At 39.3% G+C, this 17683-nt stretch overlaps 1 protein-coding gene and 1 pseudogene across 1 annotated transcript in view; both read right to left on the reverse strand.

Moving 5' to 3' along the window:
- MIGA1 (mitoguardin 1) overlaps positions 1-17683 on the reverse strand; it is a 97989-nt gene that overhangs the window by 8739 nt on the left and 71567 nt on the right. Inside the window, exons 9-13 of the mRNA XM_017877398.1 lie at positions 6365-6483; positions 6037-6109; positions 5302-5388; positions 4079-4181; positions 1645-1778 (exon numbers count right to left, since the gene is read on the reverse strand). Coding sequence (XP_017732887.1) covers positions 1645-1778; positions 4079-4181; positions 5302-5388; positions 6037-6109; positions 6365-6483 — 516 coding nt within the window. The remainder of the gene's footprint in view (positions 1-1644; positions 1779-4078; positions 4182-5301; positions 5389-6036; positions 6110-6364; positions 6484-17683) is intronic.
- Positions 15784-17519, reverse strand: LOC108533033 (nuclear speckle splicing regulatory protein 1 pseudogene; annotated as a pseudogene).

Below are 17683 nucleotides of genomic sequence, written 5' to 3' on the forward strand. Positions count from 1 at the left end.
TTTTTTTTTTTTTTTTTTGGACACAGGGTTTCACTCCCATCGCCTAGGCTGAAGTGCAAAGGAGTGATCTTGGTTCACTGCGACCTCCGCCTCCAAGGCTCAAGTGAACCTCCCACCTCAGCCTCCTGAGTAACTGAAACTACAGGCACGCACCACTGCACCTGGCAAATTTTTGTATTTTTTTTTTCTAGAGACGAGGTGTCACCATGTTGCCCAGGCTGGTCTCAAACTCCTGAGCTCAAGTAATCCACTCACTTAGGCCTTCCAAAGTGCTGGGATTACAGGCATGAGCCACTGCACCTGGTCTAAAGTAATTTTTTTTCAAGAATAGTACTATTGGAATATTTGTGAATAGAGCTAACAGTTTGATCCAAATAAAGAACTAGGAAATATGACCGCGACAGAACAAAAGCACCCAGTGGATCCTGAAGAAATCTGACCCTTGGAGGTGATGCCAGGAAGGAAAAAAAAAAAAAAGAAAAATCTGACCCTACTCTGGCATGACCCAGCTTTGCTCAAGCTCACTTTACCAAATCAGTTACAGAAATGGAAAACATGTAGCTTTTATTATTAAAACATATTAATTGAGGAAAAATGAATTTATTTAAAATGCTTGTAAGTTTAATATCAGTAAGTTCCAAAATAATTGTGAAATTGCCAACTGGAACATTTTTTTAAAGGTATCCAAATTGCATCATAAAACATATCCACACTACTTTGCTCTCAGGTGCACACTTAAAGCCCAACAAAAACCAATGTCAAACAGGTCTGAGAACAAAAAACAACAGACGCTGAAAAGAGAATTTCATCTGAAGATGTTACACCGTATATGCCTGAGCTGAATATCAAAGGATGAGCTCAGCTTCCATACATTATTTCACAGACAGATGTATATGTAAATCTTATCAATCTATCCAGTTTGGACTTTTTTTTTTGAGATAGAGCTACACTCTTGCTGTCCAGGCTGGAGTGCAGTGGCACGATCTCGGCTTACTGCAACCTCTGCCTCTTGGGTTCAAGCTATTATCACACCTCAGCCTCCCGAGTAGCTGGGATTACAGGTGCCCACCACCATGCCCAGCTAATTTTTGTATTTTTAGAAGAGACAGCGTTTCACCATATTGGAAACTCCTGACCTCAAATTATCCACCTGCCTCAGCCTCCCAAAGTGCTGAGATTACAGGCGTGAGCCACCACGCCTGGCTGACCCCTTTCTTTTTTCTTTTTTTTTTTTTATACTTTATGTTCTAGGGCACATGTGTACAACGTGCAAGTCTGTTACATATGTATACATGTGCCATGTTGGTGTGCTGCACCCATTAACTCATCATTTACATTAGGTATATCTCCTAATGCTATCCCTCCCCTCTTCCCCCATCCCTCAACAGGCCCTGGTGTGTGATGTTCCCCTTCCTGTGTCCAAGTGATCTCATTGTTCAGTGTCCACCTATGAGTGAGAACATGCGGTGTTTGGTTTTCTGTTCTTGTGATAATTTGCTGAGAATGATGGTTTCCAGCTGCATTCATGTCCCTACAAAGGACATTAACTCATCCTTTTTTATGGCTGCATAGTATTCCAAGGTGTATATGTGCCACACTTTTTAATCAAACTTAAAAGGCTGAGAAAAGTAAACCACCACTTACTGTTTCTTTGAAGGATGAGTTTAGCCATCGATTATTTACTACATTCTGTATGGATGTGGGTGGGTTTTCCAAATCTTCAAAGGAATCCATTAATATAAAATCCAGAACAACATCATAAAAATTTAGATTTTCACCTGCATTAAATTATGAGTTAAAACAAAATTATTATTACATAGAGCTGAAATAAAATCTGAGCCAGGGCTTTATGGTTTTATAACAGCAGGGTTTTTTTTTAAATCAGCTTATTCAAAAATAAAAAATATAAGGAGAGACAAATATGAAAGCTCACCACTAAAAATTCCGATTCACATTATCGCTGCTCCTTTCTAGATCTCAAGTGAAAATAATCTCTCCTCCCCTCTATTCCAGGAGTCCTCTGTTCATGCTTCTATTATAACATCCAGGATGCTCATTCTACCTTGTTATTTAGTTACTGGTATATGTGCCTGTCTTCCCCACCAGATCATGAACATCTTGCTCTTTCATTCATTCATACACACTCTGCATCCTACATGCTGTACCAGGGGCTCAGACTTCTAGAGTAAGCAAATTAGATGCCTAGAGTATAATGGGGAAAACAGCAACAAAATAATCCTGCAAATATCCAATTATGAACTGTGTGAAGCACAATAAAGGAAAAAGTATATTGTGCTGTATCATTTTGGCAGACAAGTGGAGAATGAAACAGAGAGGGGAAAGAATGAATGCAGGGAGGAAAGGAGTGAGCAGGGAATCAGGAAATATAAAGACGACTGACGTAGCCTAGAGAAAAGACAACAGGTACTTAGGCCAAGAGGGGCGACAGGAAGAGAGGAAAGCTGAAGAAACTGAAAGACATTTATGAGTTAAAACTGACGAACTTAGAGATGAATATGATAAAGTGGGTGAGGATCAGGGAGAGGTGAAGGATGAGTCTCAGGTTGCTGGCCTGCAGAAGTAAATGGATGCTGATTCCATTTCCTGAATAAGGGAACACTAGAAAAGGAAAGATTATTCATGTATTTGTTGTACTCACTGTTTTCTCTGCCTAGAAGGCCTTTCAGCTCCTTGTAAACTCTTTCTTTTTTTTTTTTTCCTTTTGCTTCTGAGACAGAGTCTTGCCCCGTCACCCAGGCTGGAGTGCACTGGCACGATCTTGGCTTACTGCAGCTCCCACCTCCTGGGTTCAAGTGATTCTCTTGCCTTAGCCTCCTGAGAAGCTGGGATTACAGGTATGCACCACCATGCCTGGCTAATTTTTGTATTTTTAGTGGAGACACGGTTTCACCACGTCGGCCTGGCTGATCTCAAACTCCTGGCCTCAAGTGATCTGCCTGCCTCGGCTTCCCAAAGTGCTGGGATTACAGGTGTGAGCCACAGCGCCCAGCCCTAAATTCATTCCTTTTTCTTTTTCTTTTTTGAGATGGAGTCTCGCTCTGTCACCCAGGCTGGGATTACAGGCATGCACCCAATGCCTGGCTAATTTTTGTATTTTTAGTAGAGACAGGTTTCACCATGTTGGTCAGGCTAGTCTTAAACTCCTGACCTCACGATCCGCCCACCTCAGCCTCCCAAAGTGCTGGGATTACAGGAGTGAGTCACCATGCCTGGCCGATATCTATATCTATATATTTTTTGAGACAAAGTCTCTTTCTGTCACCCAGACTGGAGTACAGCGGCATGATCTTGGCTCACTGCCACCTCCACCTCCCAGGTTCAAGCAATTCTCATTCCTTAGCCTCCCGAGTAGTTGGGATTACAGGCGTAAGCCACTACACCCAGCTAATTTTTGTATTTTCAGTAGACACGAGGTTTTGCCATGTTGGCTAGGTTGGCCTTGAACTCCTGACCTCAGGTGATCCGCCTGCCTCAGCCTCCCAAAGTGTTGGGATTACAGGCGTGAGCCACCACGTCTGGACCTATATTTATTTCTGTATCTGTATCTACATATATATTCTAAACCGTGAACTAACACTGACAGCTCCAATTCCAATCCCAGCTTTTTATACCTCCCTTCTCTCACAGGGAGAAGCTGGCTCTGATTTTTCTCAGTATACTTATTTGTTCAGTCCTGTGTATACAGTCAGTTCCCCAGCCCTACTGAGCTGCTGCTGTTGTACCACCCAAAGCTGTCCTTGCATAGGCCACCATTCCTCCCCTGCTAGGGGTCTGCCAATGACTTTTGGGGAGAAGGGAGAGAGGGAACAAGGGAAGGAGGACAGGAGGGAAGGAAGCAAGGAGCCAACAACAGCAAAAAAGGCTTGTCAGAAAACAATTTACAACTACTGCCCCAATGTATAAGGAGTGTGGTTGATGACTCTGTCAGAAAAAAAGATGTCCCACAACCATACAATTGGCTTTACTGTATTTAACAAGGACAATGAAACAGTAGTTTCAACTCATATAAAATTACATTCAAATAACTAAAAAAATAAATATCACAAAAAACTTGAACTTACCCCTCTAGCAGCAAGTTCCATTTCAGTACTATCCCAGTGATCGGTCTGCTCTAAAAAATAGATCATTTCATCAAAAACATCTTCAAACTTCTTTGGATTCTGAAGAAGAAAACACATTTTAACCCTAAACTCAACTTTATAACAAGCTACAAAGAAAGTTACTCTTCAAGAAAGTCTGGTGGATCTTAATTCTACTAGGTAACTGAACTAAAATACATTTTAAAGGTATGCCAAATTTATCTGGTTTACTACTTTGCTGTTGCAACATTTTGCAGAAGCCAAGATAAAGAATGTCAGTAAAATGTCACAAGCAAACTATTTATTACTCAAATATGTATGCCTATTTTGGTCAGTCCTTAAAACGAAAATCTGGTTATAGCAGACATTATGTGAGGTTTTTGTTGCAGTTCTGCTTCTTTTGGAGGAACCCTAGTTCAAATCACTAAGTTTATCTGTCATGAGAAGGCCAAGAAAGCAACACAAGACTTACATTGGGAATCGCACGTATTAATAGTATCATCTTACATATACTTAGCACTTTATGCTTCTTAACACTTTATTCTTTAAGTTGCTTTCCCATTTATAATTTATTTAATCATCCTAAAAACCCTCTGAAATGAAGTAATATAAACGTAATTCTATTATATAAATGAAAGAATTAAAGTTCAAAGGGATTGAGTCTGAAAGCTAGGTGTGCAGATGGCTCAGGGAAGGCCTGTTTTGTTTTCTCATCATCTGGACAAACCTTACATAAAGTAAGGTGATTCCTTACAGTCTGAATGAAGTTCTTGTCATTGCTTCTGCCTCATTCTACTACATGAAGATGAGGCAGTTCAATTTATATTGTACTGAGACTTACACTATTTCCTGTAACCCTCTTCCTGAACAGGATTGAGGGAATAAAAGAGGAGGCATTAGTAATAACAATAGTGATGGCTATCGCAGCAGATCTAGTGATAATTCTCACCATGACATTTACAGACTTTATGGCAAAATGGAAATAATTTATGAGAAACAACTTGGTTGAAATAGTGTGGACTTTATAGCTAGTTCAACCCAAGCATAACTTAATGCCCTTTGGGTTATTTATTCTTAAAATGTGAAACTTTGCAACTATCCACAAAACTTTTCTTCTATCAAAATGTAACGTCTTAACATTCAGTTCAAAGGGTAAAACAACTTTTGTAAATGGTAAAACTTGCCAACAGAACAAGTTTACCTTTCGTGCTTTCACAATTAAAGCTGATAAAATTTTCCTTCCACTCTCAGCGAGGAATATCCTGTTGGCTGACTCTGAAAGAATTACCTGAAAAAATATTCATCCCCAAAGAAAAAAGAGACCTATAATGAATGTGAATGGACATTCAACTTAATAGCACAAATCATCCAAAACAGTGAATGCACCGCATGTGGTGCTATTTCAACAGGCAGCTCACAGAGAAAGTCCTCAATTCCTAAAATAAAAAGAACTCTTGAAACTATCTATAGCCAAAAGATTAAAGGGAGTTAAATTTGAATTTAAATTCTGTTCAACATAATATTACAAAGTCTCAAATAAATTTCCTATAGCCCCAAAATATAAGAAAACAAATATATTTTACTTTCTTTTAGAAAATCAATTTTATAATGGACTCAAATCTCAAATACATACTAATTAATAATAAGAAAGAAGGTTTTTATTTTAAGCAGCTATTTTTACACTCCTGAAGTATCAAAATATCCTGTTTTGACAAAGTGTGGTGGGCCTGGGAAGTCGTGGGAGAGGATAATGAAATATGGAAACAAATGAAGGCAGGTAGCGGGGAGGAAAAATAAGTTTAGTGGACTTTATATTTGTCATTAGGAATAGGGATAATCAAGAGCAAAGAGCTGTCCTGTTTATTTGCACTGGACTCTACAGCATGAGGGTGGGGATGAGTGGCTGGGTGAAGTCACTTAATGTTAAAAAAAATACCTGAAAAGCCTGTCGAATACAGTGAAGTTTGGCAAGAAAATCACTGTCTCCTAGGCACTCCAACATTTCAGTTCTATGTAATAAACAGGGGAGACAATTGTTAAACTACATTCAAGATCAAGCCTACTATAAATTTGGATTCAAACAAGGCTTAACCTCAGGACCTTAATATAAAACATGTTTTTTCAATACTGACAGAACACGTAAAACAATTTTTTCTTTACTTGGACCTAAAACATATTTTCTCCTATTCTCATAAACATTTTTAATAAGTACCACACAAACACCTTAATATCCTTCATAAACATAAACAAAACTGAAATGGTACCTCAGTACTCTGGAGTAAATTTTTCCTTCTTCAACTAAATGCATGGCTTCCTCGTAAAATGGGCAGTGACAAAGGGACTCCAGGCTGTAGGTATGCCGTACTTCTCTGTGTTCTGCAAGCTAAGAGCACAGTGGGTTAGAACAGAATACAGGTGCTAGGTGTAGTGGCTCATGCCTGTAATTGCAATACTTTTTGGGAGGATCGTTTGAACCCAGGAGTTTGAAACCAGTCTGGGTAACATGGTAAGACGCTGTCTCTACAAAAATTTTAAAAAAGTAGTCAGGTGTGGAGACAAGCACCTGTGGTCCTAGCTATCCAGGGGGTTGAGGTGGGGGTCACTTGAGTACAGGAGGTTGAAGTTGCAGTGAGCTGTGATTGTATCACTGTACTCCAGGCTCGTTGGCAAAGCCAGACCCTGTCTCAAAAACAACAAAACAAAACAAAAATCCAGAAAACCAAAAAGCAGAATACACTGATATAAGAAGATAAACTGTAAAAGAAAGAAAATAGGATTTTGCTAACATCAATACAATAAATTTGATTAAACCATAAAAACCATTCAATAGGATTTTATAGCTAATAAAATCTGAATTCATTTTATTTCAAAATTCAGTTGTTAAAAAGAGTAAAACTTTTAACAAGCTAGTTCATTCTGAATCCAATTACTTAAATCCACAGAACGTACAGAAAAGCAAAATTATATCTCTTTTTTTTTGAGACAGGGTCTCACTCTGTCACCCAGGCTGGAGTACAGTGGCAGGATCTTGGCTCCCTGCAGCCTCCACCTCCCAGGTTCAAGTGATTCTCCTGCCTCAGCCTCCAGAGTAGTTGGGATTACAGGTGCACGCCACCACATCCATCTAATTTTTATATTTTAGTAGAGATGGGGTTTTGCCATGTTGGCCAGGCTGGTCTCAAACTGGCCTCAAGCGATCCGCCTGCCTCAGCCTCCCGAAGTGCTGGGATTCAGGTGTGAGCCACCGTGTCTGATCAGCAATACTACATCTTATAGTTCACCAATAAGAACAACCGAAGAAGCATTTTTTAAAAAGAGGAGGAGAATTTTATCATCCATAGAGTACTTACAAGTATTATAACTTATGATTATAATGAAGCAAAACTTAGTACAAAAACAACAAAATAAGCTCAATGTTGCTATTCTAAGAAATATTTCCTTGTATGTAGCTTTGATTAACTTTTGCATAACTGAAAGACAGTCGTGCTTTTGGCTACCATAACTCTACAAATGAAATTCCAATCTTCTGACAGCTCATTAAAAAACAATTGGAAACACCACAGGGTAGCCAGCTAAGCAAAAAAAAAAAAAAAAAAAAAAAACAACAACAAAAAAAACAAAAACAAACAAAAAAAACACAACAACTTAGAAAACTTCTAGAGCGTTTTGTTTGGAAGAGACAGGATCTCGCTCTGTCACCCAAGCTGTAGTGGCACTACCATAACTCTGCAGCCTCAAACTCCTGGGCTCAAGTGATCCTCCTGCCTCTGCCTCCCAAGTAGCTGGGGCTACAGGTACACACCACCACATCCTCTAATTAAAATAATTAGGGGGGGCCAGGTGCGGTGACTCATGCCCGTAATCCCAGCACTTTCCAGCACTTTGGGAGGCTGGAGCAGGCGGATCACCTGAGGTCAGGAGTTCAAGACCAGCCTGGGCAACAAGGGTGAAACTCCAAGACTAAATAAATAAATAAATAAATACAAGTTACAAAGCAAAAACAAAAAAACCAAAGTATACAGGCAACAAAGAGCACAATGAATGTAATAGTACCTGATATTTCGATACTAAAAATTGAAATTATATCAAGCACTCTCTCAGACCACAGTGGAATAAAACTGGAAATCAACTCCAAAAGGGACCTTCAAAACCATGCAAATACATAGAAATCAAATAACCTGCTTCTGAATGAGCACTGGGTCAAAAACAAAATCACGATGGAAATTTAAAAATTCTTCCAACCGAATGACAAAAATGACACAAAGTATCGAAACCTCCAGAATACAGCTAAGGTGATGCTAAGAGGAAAGTTCATAGGCCTAAACGCCTACATCAAAAAGTCTGAAAGAGCACAGACAACCTAAGATCATACCTCAAGCAACTAGAGAAACAAGAACAAACCAAACCCAAACTCAGAAGAAGAAAGGAAATAACCAAGATTAGTTATTAAAATAAACCAATTTTCAATTTTATAAATAAAATTGAAACCAAAAACCAATACAAAAGATACATGAAACAAAAAGCTGGCCCTTTGAAAACATAAATAAAATTGATAGACCTTTAGCAAGATTAACCAAGAAAAGAAGAGAGAACACCCCAATAACCTCACTAAGAAAAGAAACAGATATTAAAACTGACACCACTGAAATACAAAAGATCACTCAAGGTTACTATGAACACCTTTATGCACATGAACTAGAAAACCCAGAAGAGATGATAAATTCCTGGAAAAATACAACCTTCCTATCTTAAATCTTAAGAATTAGATACCTTGATCAGACCAATAACAAGCAAGACTGAAATGGTAATTTTAAAATTACTGATAAAAAAACGTGCAGGACCAGACGGATTCACAGGAAAATTCTACCAGACATTCAAAGAATAATCGGTACCAATCCTTTTGACACTATTCCCCAGGAAAGAGAAAGAAGTGAGTTTTGTGGATTTTAATTTGCTCTCTTTCTTTTAATAAAAAAATTTTGGGGTGTGAGAGCAGAGTACATGCTGTAGTGTCAGGAGTCATGGCAGGACAAGCATTTGGAAGTTTCTTCCACCCTGACCAAGTATTGGTTGAAAGGTGTGCTGTAGAAACTACAACCAAAGGAGGCATTATGGTCGAGCACTATGAAATTTAAAAATGGGTGGGAGGATCACTTGAGCCTGGGAAGTCAAGGCTGCAGTGAGCCATGATTGTACCACTGCACTACTGCCTGGGTGACCTGACAAAAACAAAAAAACCCACCCACACACACACACACACACAGGAGGCATTATGCTTCCAGAAAAATCTCAAGGAAAAGTATTGCAAGCAGCAGTAATAGCTGTTGCTGTTGGATCAGGCTCTATAGAGTGGAGAGATTCAACCAGTTAGTGTGAAAGTTGGAGATGAAGTTTTTTTCCTAGAATATGGAGGTGTCAGGATTATTTCTTATTTTATTTTATTTTTCCGTAAGTTATTGGGATACAGGTAGTATTTGGTTACATAAGTTCTTTAGTGGTGATTTGTGAGGCTTTGGTGCACCTATCACCTGAGCAGTATATACTGCACCATTACTGCACCATATTTGTAGTCTTTTATCCCTCACCAACCTCCCACCATTCCCCAAAGTCCATTGTATCATTCTTTTGCCTTTGCGTCCTCATAGCTTAGCTCCCACGTATCAGTGAGAACATGTTTTATTTTATTTTTTTGAGACGGAGTCTCGCTCTGTCGCCCAGGCTGGAGTGCAGTGGCCGGATGTCAGCTCATTGCAAGCTCCGCCTCCCAGGTTCACGCCATTCTCCTGGCTCAGCCTCCCGAGTAGCTGGGACTACAGGCGCCGGCCACCTCGCCCGGCTAGTTTTTTGTAGTTTTAGTAGAGACGGGGTTTCACCGTGTTCGCCAGGATGGTCTTGATCTCCTGACCTCGTGATCCACCCGTCTCGGCCTCCCAAAGTGCTGGGATTACAGGCTTGAGCCACCGCGCCCGGCCTCAGTGAGAACAGATGATGTTCGGTTTTCCATTCCTGAGTTACTTCACTTAGAGTAATAGTCTCCAGTCTCATCGCCGTCACTGCAGATGCTGTTAATTCATTCCTTTTTATGGCTGCACAGTATTCCTTCACCTATACATACCACAGTTTCTTTATCCACTTGTCGATTGATGGGCATTTGGGTTGGTTCTACAATTTTGATTCACAAATTTTGCAATGCTGAACTGTGCTTGTATTAAACACGCATGGTGCCCAAGTACCTTTTTCGAATAATGACTTCTTTTCCTCTTAGGCAGATGCCAGTAGTGGGGATTGCCTGCGATCAAATGGTGTTCTACTTTTAGTTCTTTAAGGAAGTCTCCACACTGTTTTCCATAGTGGCTGTACTCTATTTACATTCCACGGCAAGTATAGAAATGCTCCCTGATCACCACATCCACACCAACATCTACTGTTTTTTTATTTTTTGATTATGGCCATTCTTGTAGGAGTAAAGTAGGTATTGCAATGTGGTTGTGATTTGCATTTCCCTGATCATTAGTGATGTTGAGCATTTTTTTCATATGTTCGTTGGCCATTTGTATATCTTCTTTTGAGAATTGTCTATTCATGTCCTTAGCCCACTTTTTGATGGAATTGTTTTTTTCTGATTTGTTTGAGTTCATTGTAGATTCTAGATATTAGTCCTTTGTCAGATGTAGAGATTGTGAAAATTTTCTCCCACTCTGTGGGTTGTCTGTTTACTTTGTCAACTGTTCCTTTTGCCATGCAAAAGCTCTTTTGTTTAATTAGGTCCTAGCTATTTCTTTGTTTTTATTGCATTTGCTTTTGGGTTCTTGGTCATGAAATCCTTGCCTAAGCCAATGTCTGGAAGGGTTTTCCAATGTTATCTTCTAGAATTTTGTAGTTTCAGGTCTTAGGTTTAAGTCCTTAATCCATCTTGAGTTGATTTTTGTATAAGGTGAGAGATGAGGATCCAGTTTCATTCTCCTACATGTGGCTAGCCAATTATCCCAGCACTGTTTGTTGAAAAGGGTATCCTTTCCCCATTTTGTGTTTTTGTTTGTTTTGTCAAAGATCAGTTGGCTGAACTATTTGGGTTTATCATGTGTTCTGCCTTCTGTTCCATTGGTCTATGTGCCTATTTTTATACCAGTACCACGCTGTTTTGGTGACTGTGGCCTTATAGTATAGTTTGAAATCAGGTTGTGTGATGCCTCCAGTATTCTTTTTGCTTAGTCTTGCTTTGGCTGTGCAGGCTCTTTTTTGGTTCCATATGAAATTTAGAAGTGTTTTTTCTAAACTGCTCTTATGGAGATTTAGCCATTTTACTTGATTCAGTGTTCTCTGAATTTTTGCAAGTCTTTCATCCATTTTCACTATTCTGAAATTTTTGTTTTTGACATTTTTTGCTTTGTGGAGGAGACTTTTAAATGTCTACTCTATAATTCTAGAATTAACTCTCAAGGCTTTGGTTTTGGTATTTCACATGCAGCCAGTGCTGTGCTAATGCTTTCACTTGATTTATTTAATCCTTACAAAAGCTCATAAAGTAAGTACTGTTATTCAAAATTTGCCAGGTGCAATGGCTCACACCTGTAATCCCAGCACTTTGGGAGGCCGAGGCAGGCGGATCACTTGAGGTCAGGAGTTGCAGACTAGCCTGGCCAGCATGGCGAAGCCCCGCCTCTACTAAAAATACAAAAATTAGCCAGGTGTGGTGACGCATGCCTGTAATCCCAGGTACTTGGGAGGCTGAGGCAGAAGAATCACTTTAACCCAGGAGGTGGAGGTTGCAGTGAGCCAAGATCGTACCACTGCACTCCAGCTTGGGAGACAGAGTGAGATTCTCTCTCTCAAATAAAGAAATAAATAAATAATCCACATTTTACAGACGAAGAAACAGAGATTAAATTAGCAGGAACTTACCCCAAATCCCAAAACTAAATGATAAAATTTAAACCCAGGCACATTATTAAGCACCAAATTATACCCTTTCTATGAGCCTTATCCGAAGAGCCAAGAGATAAGAAGTTTCAGCATCAGCAATATTTATAATGTATAAATATGTCCATTAGGCCAGACGCAAAAAAAAAAAAGGTATGAAGAGATGACAGTATCTCACAGCATATATTCTCTAAGTAACATTTTCCCTCGTATTTTAAGGAATATATGTTATGCTAAAAGGCAAGGTCTTCTTGAGGCTAAGAAAAACTAAACAGCTTTTTAAAAATAACTTAGAATGGAAATTCTTTAGCTATTAAACAGTTTTAAATGTCTGTACCACTGTCAAAACAAATAGGACTCAATATACCTACCATTAGTATTCTCTGTTCTCTATTCAAAAAAATTCCTAGGAAGTAAACTGGGGGCCAGGTGCGGTGGCTCACACCTGTAATCCCAGCACTTTGGGAGGCTGATGCGGGCAGATCACTTGAGGTTCGAGACCAGTCTGGCCATCATGGCGAAACCTCATCTCTACTAAAAATACAAAAATTAGCTGGGTATGGTGGCATATGCCTGTAATCCCAGCTACTTGGGAGGCTGAGGCAGAACAATCACTTGAACCTGGGAGGTAGAGGTTGCAAGGTTGCAGTGAGCTGAGATCACACCACTACATTCCAACCTGGGTGACAGAGTAAGACTCTGTCTCAAAAAAAAAAAAAAAAAAAAAAAAAACCTAAACTGGGCTCCAATTAAACCCTCTACATGAAATAATTTCTAATAATAATAAAAAGACAATCCAACAATGGGAGATTCCAGAGTTGAGTCTTGAATTATTGATCTACCTTGCTTATTTGTTGGTTTGGTTGAAATAATTGTCTAAAGAAGCCTCCTAAAATAGGACTGCAGCTGTGAGAATATATCATGTTGAAAATTTGATACTAGATACCATTAACTCTTAAGAGACAATTTCAGCTCAGAAACATTTATTTAAATCATTAAACTTTTTTAAGCAAAAGAAACTCATTAAAACATTGGTTGAAATTCTCATTTCAGAATACATCATATAGGAAGAATTTTCAACAAAATTCCCAAAATGTTTTAAAAGGTTTTAGAAAAAAATTAACATTTAAATAGAGCTGAGAAGTTATTTCAGAAGCAGCAGTCAAATAGAGCTGAGAAGTTATTTCAGAAGCAGCAGTCAATAATGCAGTTAATTGCAGCTATGGAACATGCAATTTACTATTAAAAGGGGTCCTTTTTTTACTAGCTAAAATGAAATTTCCCATATATTTTGAAATTATTCTTCTCCCAAAAGGCTACATTTTAAAACTCATTTTAATATTTTCAAAAAGAAAATACTATATTTGTTTACACCAAATCATCATCCTACCTTTTTAGTTATCTCCCGTATTTCCCAAGTACCATAAATATGACCATAAAAGAAATCAAACAAGGCCGGGCACGTTGGCTCATGCCTGTAATCCTAGCACTTTGGCAGGCGAGGCGGGTGGATCATCTGAGGGTCAGGGGTTCGAGAGCAGCCTGGCCAATATGGCAAAACCCCGTCTCTACTAAAAATACAGAAATTAGCTGAGTGTGGTGGCAGGTGCCTATAATTCCAGCTACTTGGGAGGCTGAGGCAGGAGAATCACTTGAACCCAGGAGGTAGAGGTTGCAGTGAGCCGAGACCATGCCATTGCACTCCAGCCTGGGCGACAAGAGCAAAACTCCATCTCAAAAAAAAAAAAGAAAGAAAGAAAGAAAAAAAAAAGAAATTGAACAAGTCAACAACAACAGCCAACAATAAAAACAGATAAATAGGTAACTCCTACATATGAAGCAACCAGTGAAAACCGTGCTTGGGGATTAGCTACAGATTTCAAACATCCTAAATTACTTTTCTTGGGCCTCATGAGGTACAAGATGGACTGAGCCTTATCCTCCTTGGCATGGCATGTAATTACTATGTTAAATTTGAAGTAATATTTTTTAAAAGCCTTAATCCAGACCAGGTCCTCTGAATGACCGTGAATGAAAATGTCTAAAGTCACAAGATTATTACAAGTAGGGACATGAAATAGGCTAAGTTCTATTTTAATGGGGACCATTTTATACATGTTTACATTTTCCTTTGAAATCAATCACCTAAATTTATAAATAAGACTTACAATTAAGGAAAGCAGGTTGTTACCAATCTGTATCCCTTAATAGAAAAGAGGAACTTAAATAGCCGCCCTCCAAATTGGTCTTCAATGATTCTCTCACCCTGGTTACTCACACCCCATCCCACATTGAATAGGGCTAACCTGTGTAACCAACAGCACATGGTGGAAATGACAGAATGAGATTTCTGAGGATAGGTCAAAACAGTCATCACTTCCATCTTGCCCTCTCTTGGGTTACTCCCTCTGCGGGAAGCCAGGTGCCATGCTGTAAAGATATTCAAATAGTCCTACAGAAAAGTCAATGTGGTGAGAAACTTAGGTCTTCTGTTAATGGATAGCACCAACTTTCCATTCATAGGAGTGAGTTATGTTGGGAACAGATCTTTCAGCCCCAGTCAAGCCTTCATATTTTTTTTTTTTTGAGAGAAAGAGAGTCTCACTCTGTTGCCCAGGCTGGAGTACAGTGGCACAATCTCGGCTTACTGCAACCTCCGCCTCCCATGTTCAAGCGATTCTCCTGCCTCAGCCTCCTAGGTAGTTGGGATTATAGGCACGTGCCACCACACTGGCTAATTTTTGTATTTTCAGTAGAGACTGGGTTTCACCATGTTGCCAGGCTGGTCTAGAACTCCTGACCTCAGGTGATCTGCCCATCTCGGTCTCCCAAAGTGCTGGGATTACAGGCGTGAGCCACCATGGGCGGCCATGCCTTCATACTTTCATAGAAGAAAAATTTTAAATGATAGATATAGCCCTCCCCACCTTTTCAGGTTATAAGTATCCTAAATATTCATCTTTGTTGCTTTGTATATTATTATTGGTGTACTTTTTAAGCATATCACTATTTTTTATTTTCATTTAAGCCAACTATGCTGTAAGCTATTTAGACAAGATGATCCACATTTTATACTTTAATACAAATTTCAGAACATAAAGTATATTTTCTATTGTTCAAATCCATTTTATCTGAAATACAATATTTATAAAATAATATTTTATCTGAAATACAGTAGTTCCTGCAACAAAACCAACATTATTAGAAGAGTTAAATTATTTATTAAAAACAATTTTTTTAAGAGACAGAGTCCTGCTCTGTAGCCCAGGTTGGAGTGCAGTGATATGATCATAGCTCACTGTAACATCAAATTCCTAGGCTCAAATGATCTTCCTGCCTCTGCCTCTCAAACAGCTGGGACTACAGGCATGAACCACCATGCCAGGCCTTTTGTTTTTTAAATAGAGACAAGGTCTCTTTATCCTGCCTAGGCTGGTCTTGTATGTCTGGCCTCAAGTTATCCTTCTGCCTCGCCTCCCAAAATGTTTGTATTACAGCCACGAGCTACCACATCTGGCCAAAATTATTTTTTAATGGTTGTAGTGAAGCCAATTTTCCTCATTATGTACCTACAGGGAATTAGTACACTCTTGCAGTTCTTGAATACAACAAAGAATGTGGTATTGATAAGTATATACTATATATAAATTCAGCCAAACATTCACATGCAAGCATCCAAGATGTAAGACTTTTGATTTTAACCTAAAATTTTGAAAATAAATTTTAAAATGCCCTCCAAACTACTGGCAACATACTCCTTTATGGTTTTACACAGCACGTTCCAGGAATTACAGTTTTCTGTGCTTCCTTAAATCTTTTCTCTTGGGGTAGCCATCAATCATCTTCTTTCTCAATATAGCTCTTTGCATTAACCTGCGCCATCTGCCTGGCCAAGTACCTGTCTCTAGCTGACATTACAGTTTCTTCGTTGTTCCTCTTTGCAAACTTGCTCACTGCCTCAGGTGGTCTCTCTTGTTCTTTACCCTTTCCTCTGTGAGTCTCTGTTTTGCTCCCAGTGATTATTAAGAATTAGCGGGTTTTTCCTGGTTTACTTCTTTGTCCTTTGCCATGTTTCTCATTTTGTTGGATCCTTCCTGGTCAAGAAATTTATCCTTTGCCCTAGAACTTGGGCTGCTTTCCTTTCTGTCTCAATTTCTTTCCGAAGACTGAACACTTACTTCTCATTTTTCTCTATCTCTGTATTTGCCATTATTTTCATATCTTTCCTTCCTTACTTTCATATGCTCTTCCTTTGCTTTGCTTTTCTCTTCCTTCTCTCCTTTCTCACCGTGTGGGTTCTGATCATTTTGTTGTCTCTTTCTTGTTCTCTTTGGGAATATTTCTCCCTGTCTTTCTCCCTTTTCCACACTCTGTCACTTCTTTCTCTTTGGTCCCTCATCCTTGGTTTATCTTCCTGTTCACGCCTCTTCCAATGGGAATCTCTATGACTGGCCTCCTGTGCCTATGAGAATCCCTTCCTTTCTGGTAATCACAGTCTGTAATGGTTCTCCTGGTCTCTGGATTGCTTCTGTTGGTGCTGATCTTCCCTTTTCACGTGTCCTCTCGACGTTCGTGATCCTTTCATGTGGTGTCTGGCACTGTGCCCTCTTTCTTCACTAGGTGACTGAGAGTGGTTTTGATTCCTGTGGCGCTTGGGGGTCATTCTCAGGGGTCTCTATGACCTTTTCCCTTCTGCAGTTCACTCTAGTTCCTTCTATTTCATCATCCTCATTGCTCTTAGCATCCAAGTCACTGTCTGCATCTGGGTTTTCCTCTACTTTCATGTCAGTTTGAAGAATGCATTTCTCTTGTGGTACTCTGGTTTTTGAACTTAGTTCATCAGAGCAGCCCCTTGATTTCTCTTCCTTTATACCAGATCTGGCTTCACAAAAGCTGCATTTAGGTACTTCCTCTTCACCAACTGCTTGATTTAATAAGTGCCTATAAAATCCACTGAGATCTTTCTGCTTGATTACATCCAAACATGCTTCCAGCGCAGCTGCCCCCTTTTCTCTTTCTTCTTCTTCAGCTCTCTCTCGCAGTTTTTTCTTATATGCAGATGTCACAAATACCTCTTTATCATCAAACTCTCCCTTTTCCATTTCTCATTCTCTCTGTATTTTCTCTTCCATTCTTTTTTCCTGTTCCTTTTTTCTGATCTCAACTGCTTTTAGCAAGTTGTGAATATACTTGGGCTTTCAGTCTTTCCCCAAAAGCAATGTGGGATTGTTTTCCTCCTGTTTTTTCTGCATTTCATCATAAATACTGTCATATTCATACACAGTAGCATCTTCTTCAAGGGCCTTCTGGATTCCAGTTTGGTCTGTTTCACGGCCTGCTATTCTTAGCAGCTTCCCTCTGAAGGCTTTCACTCATGGAGGTCCCATCATCATCATCAGAATCATTCCCAAACACTGATGGTTTTTGCAAAACAGGATGCAACTGCCATGTTTTCTTTGGCAAAATAAGCCCATACTGCCTGCCCACAATCGCCATCTTGCTCCCCTGTCGGCTGAACGTGGCCCTATTATTGCTGTAGTTTTTGGATTGCTATAAATAAGTGTTGTCAAATCAGAGAGGTGTATATAGCAAAAGCTTTCCAAGGTTCCATTTAGAGTACAAGTAGAGGTATCTAAAAAATATTTTATATTATATTTTATTTT

Source organism: Rhinopithecus bieti, unplaced genomic scaffold, assembly GCF_001698545.2.
Source record: "Rhinopithecus bieti isolate Rb0 unplaced genomic scaffold, ASM169854v2 scaffold_10654, whole genome shotgun sequence".
Classification (NCBI taxonomy): Eukaryota; Metazoa; Chordata; class Mammalia; order Primates; family Cercopithecidae; genus Rhinopithecus; species Rhinopithecus bieti.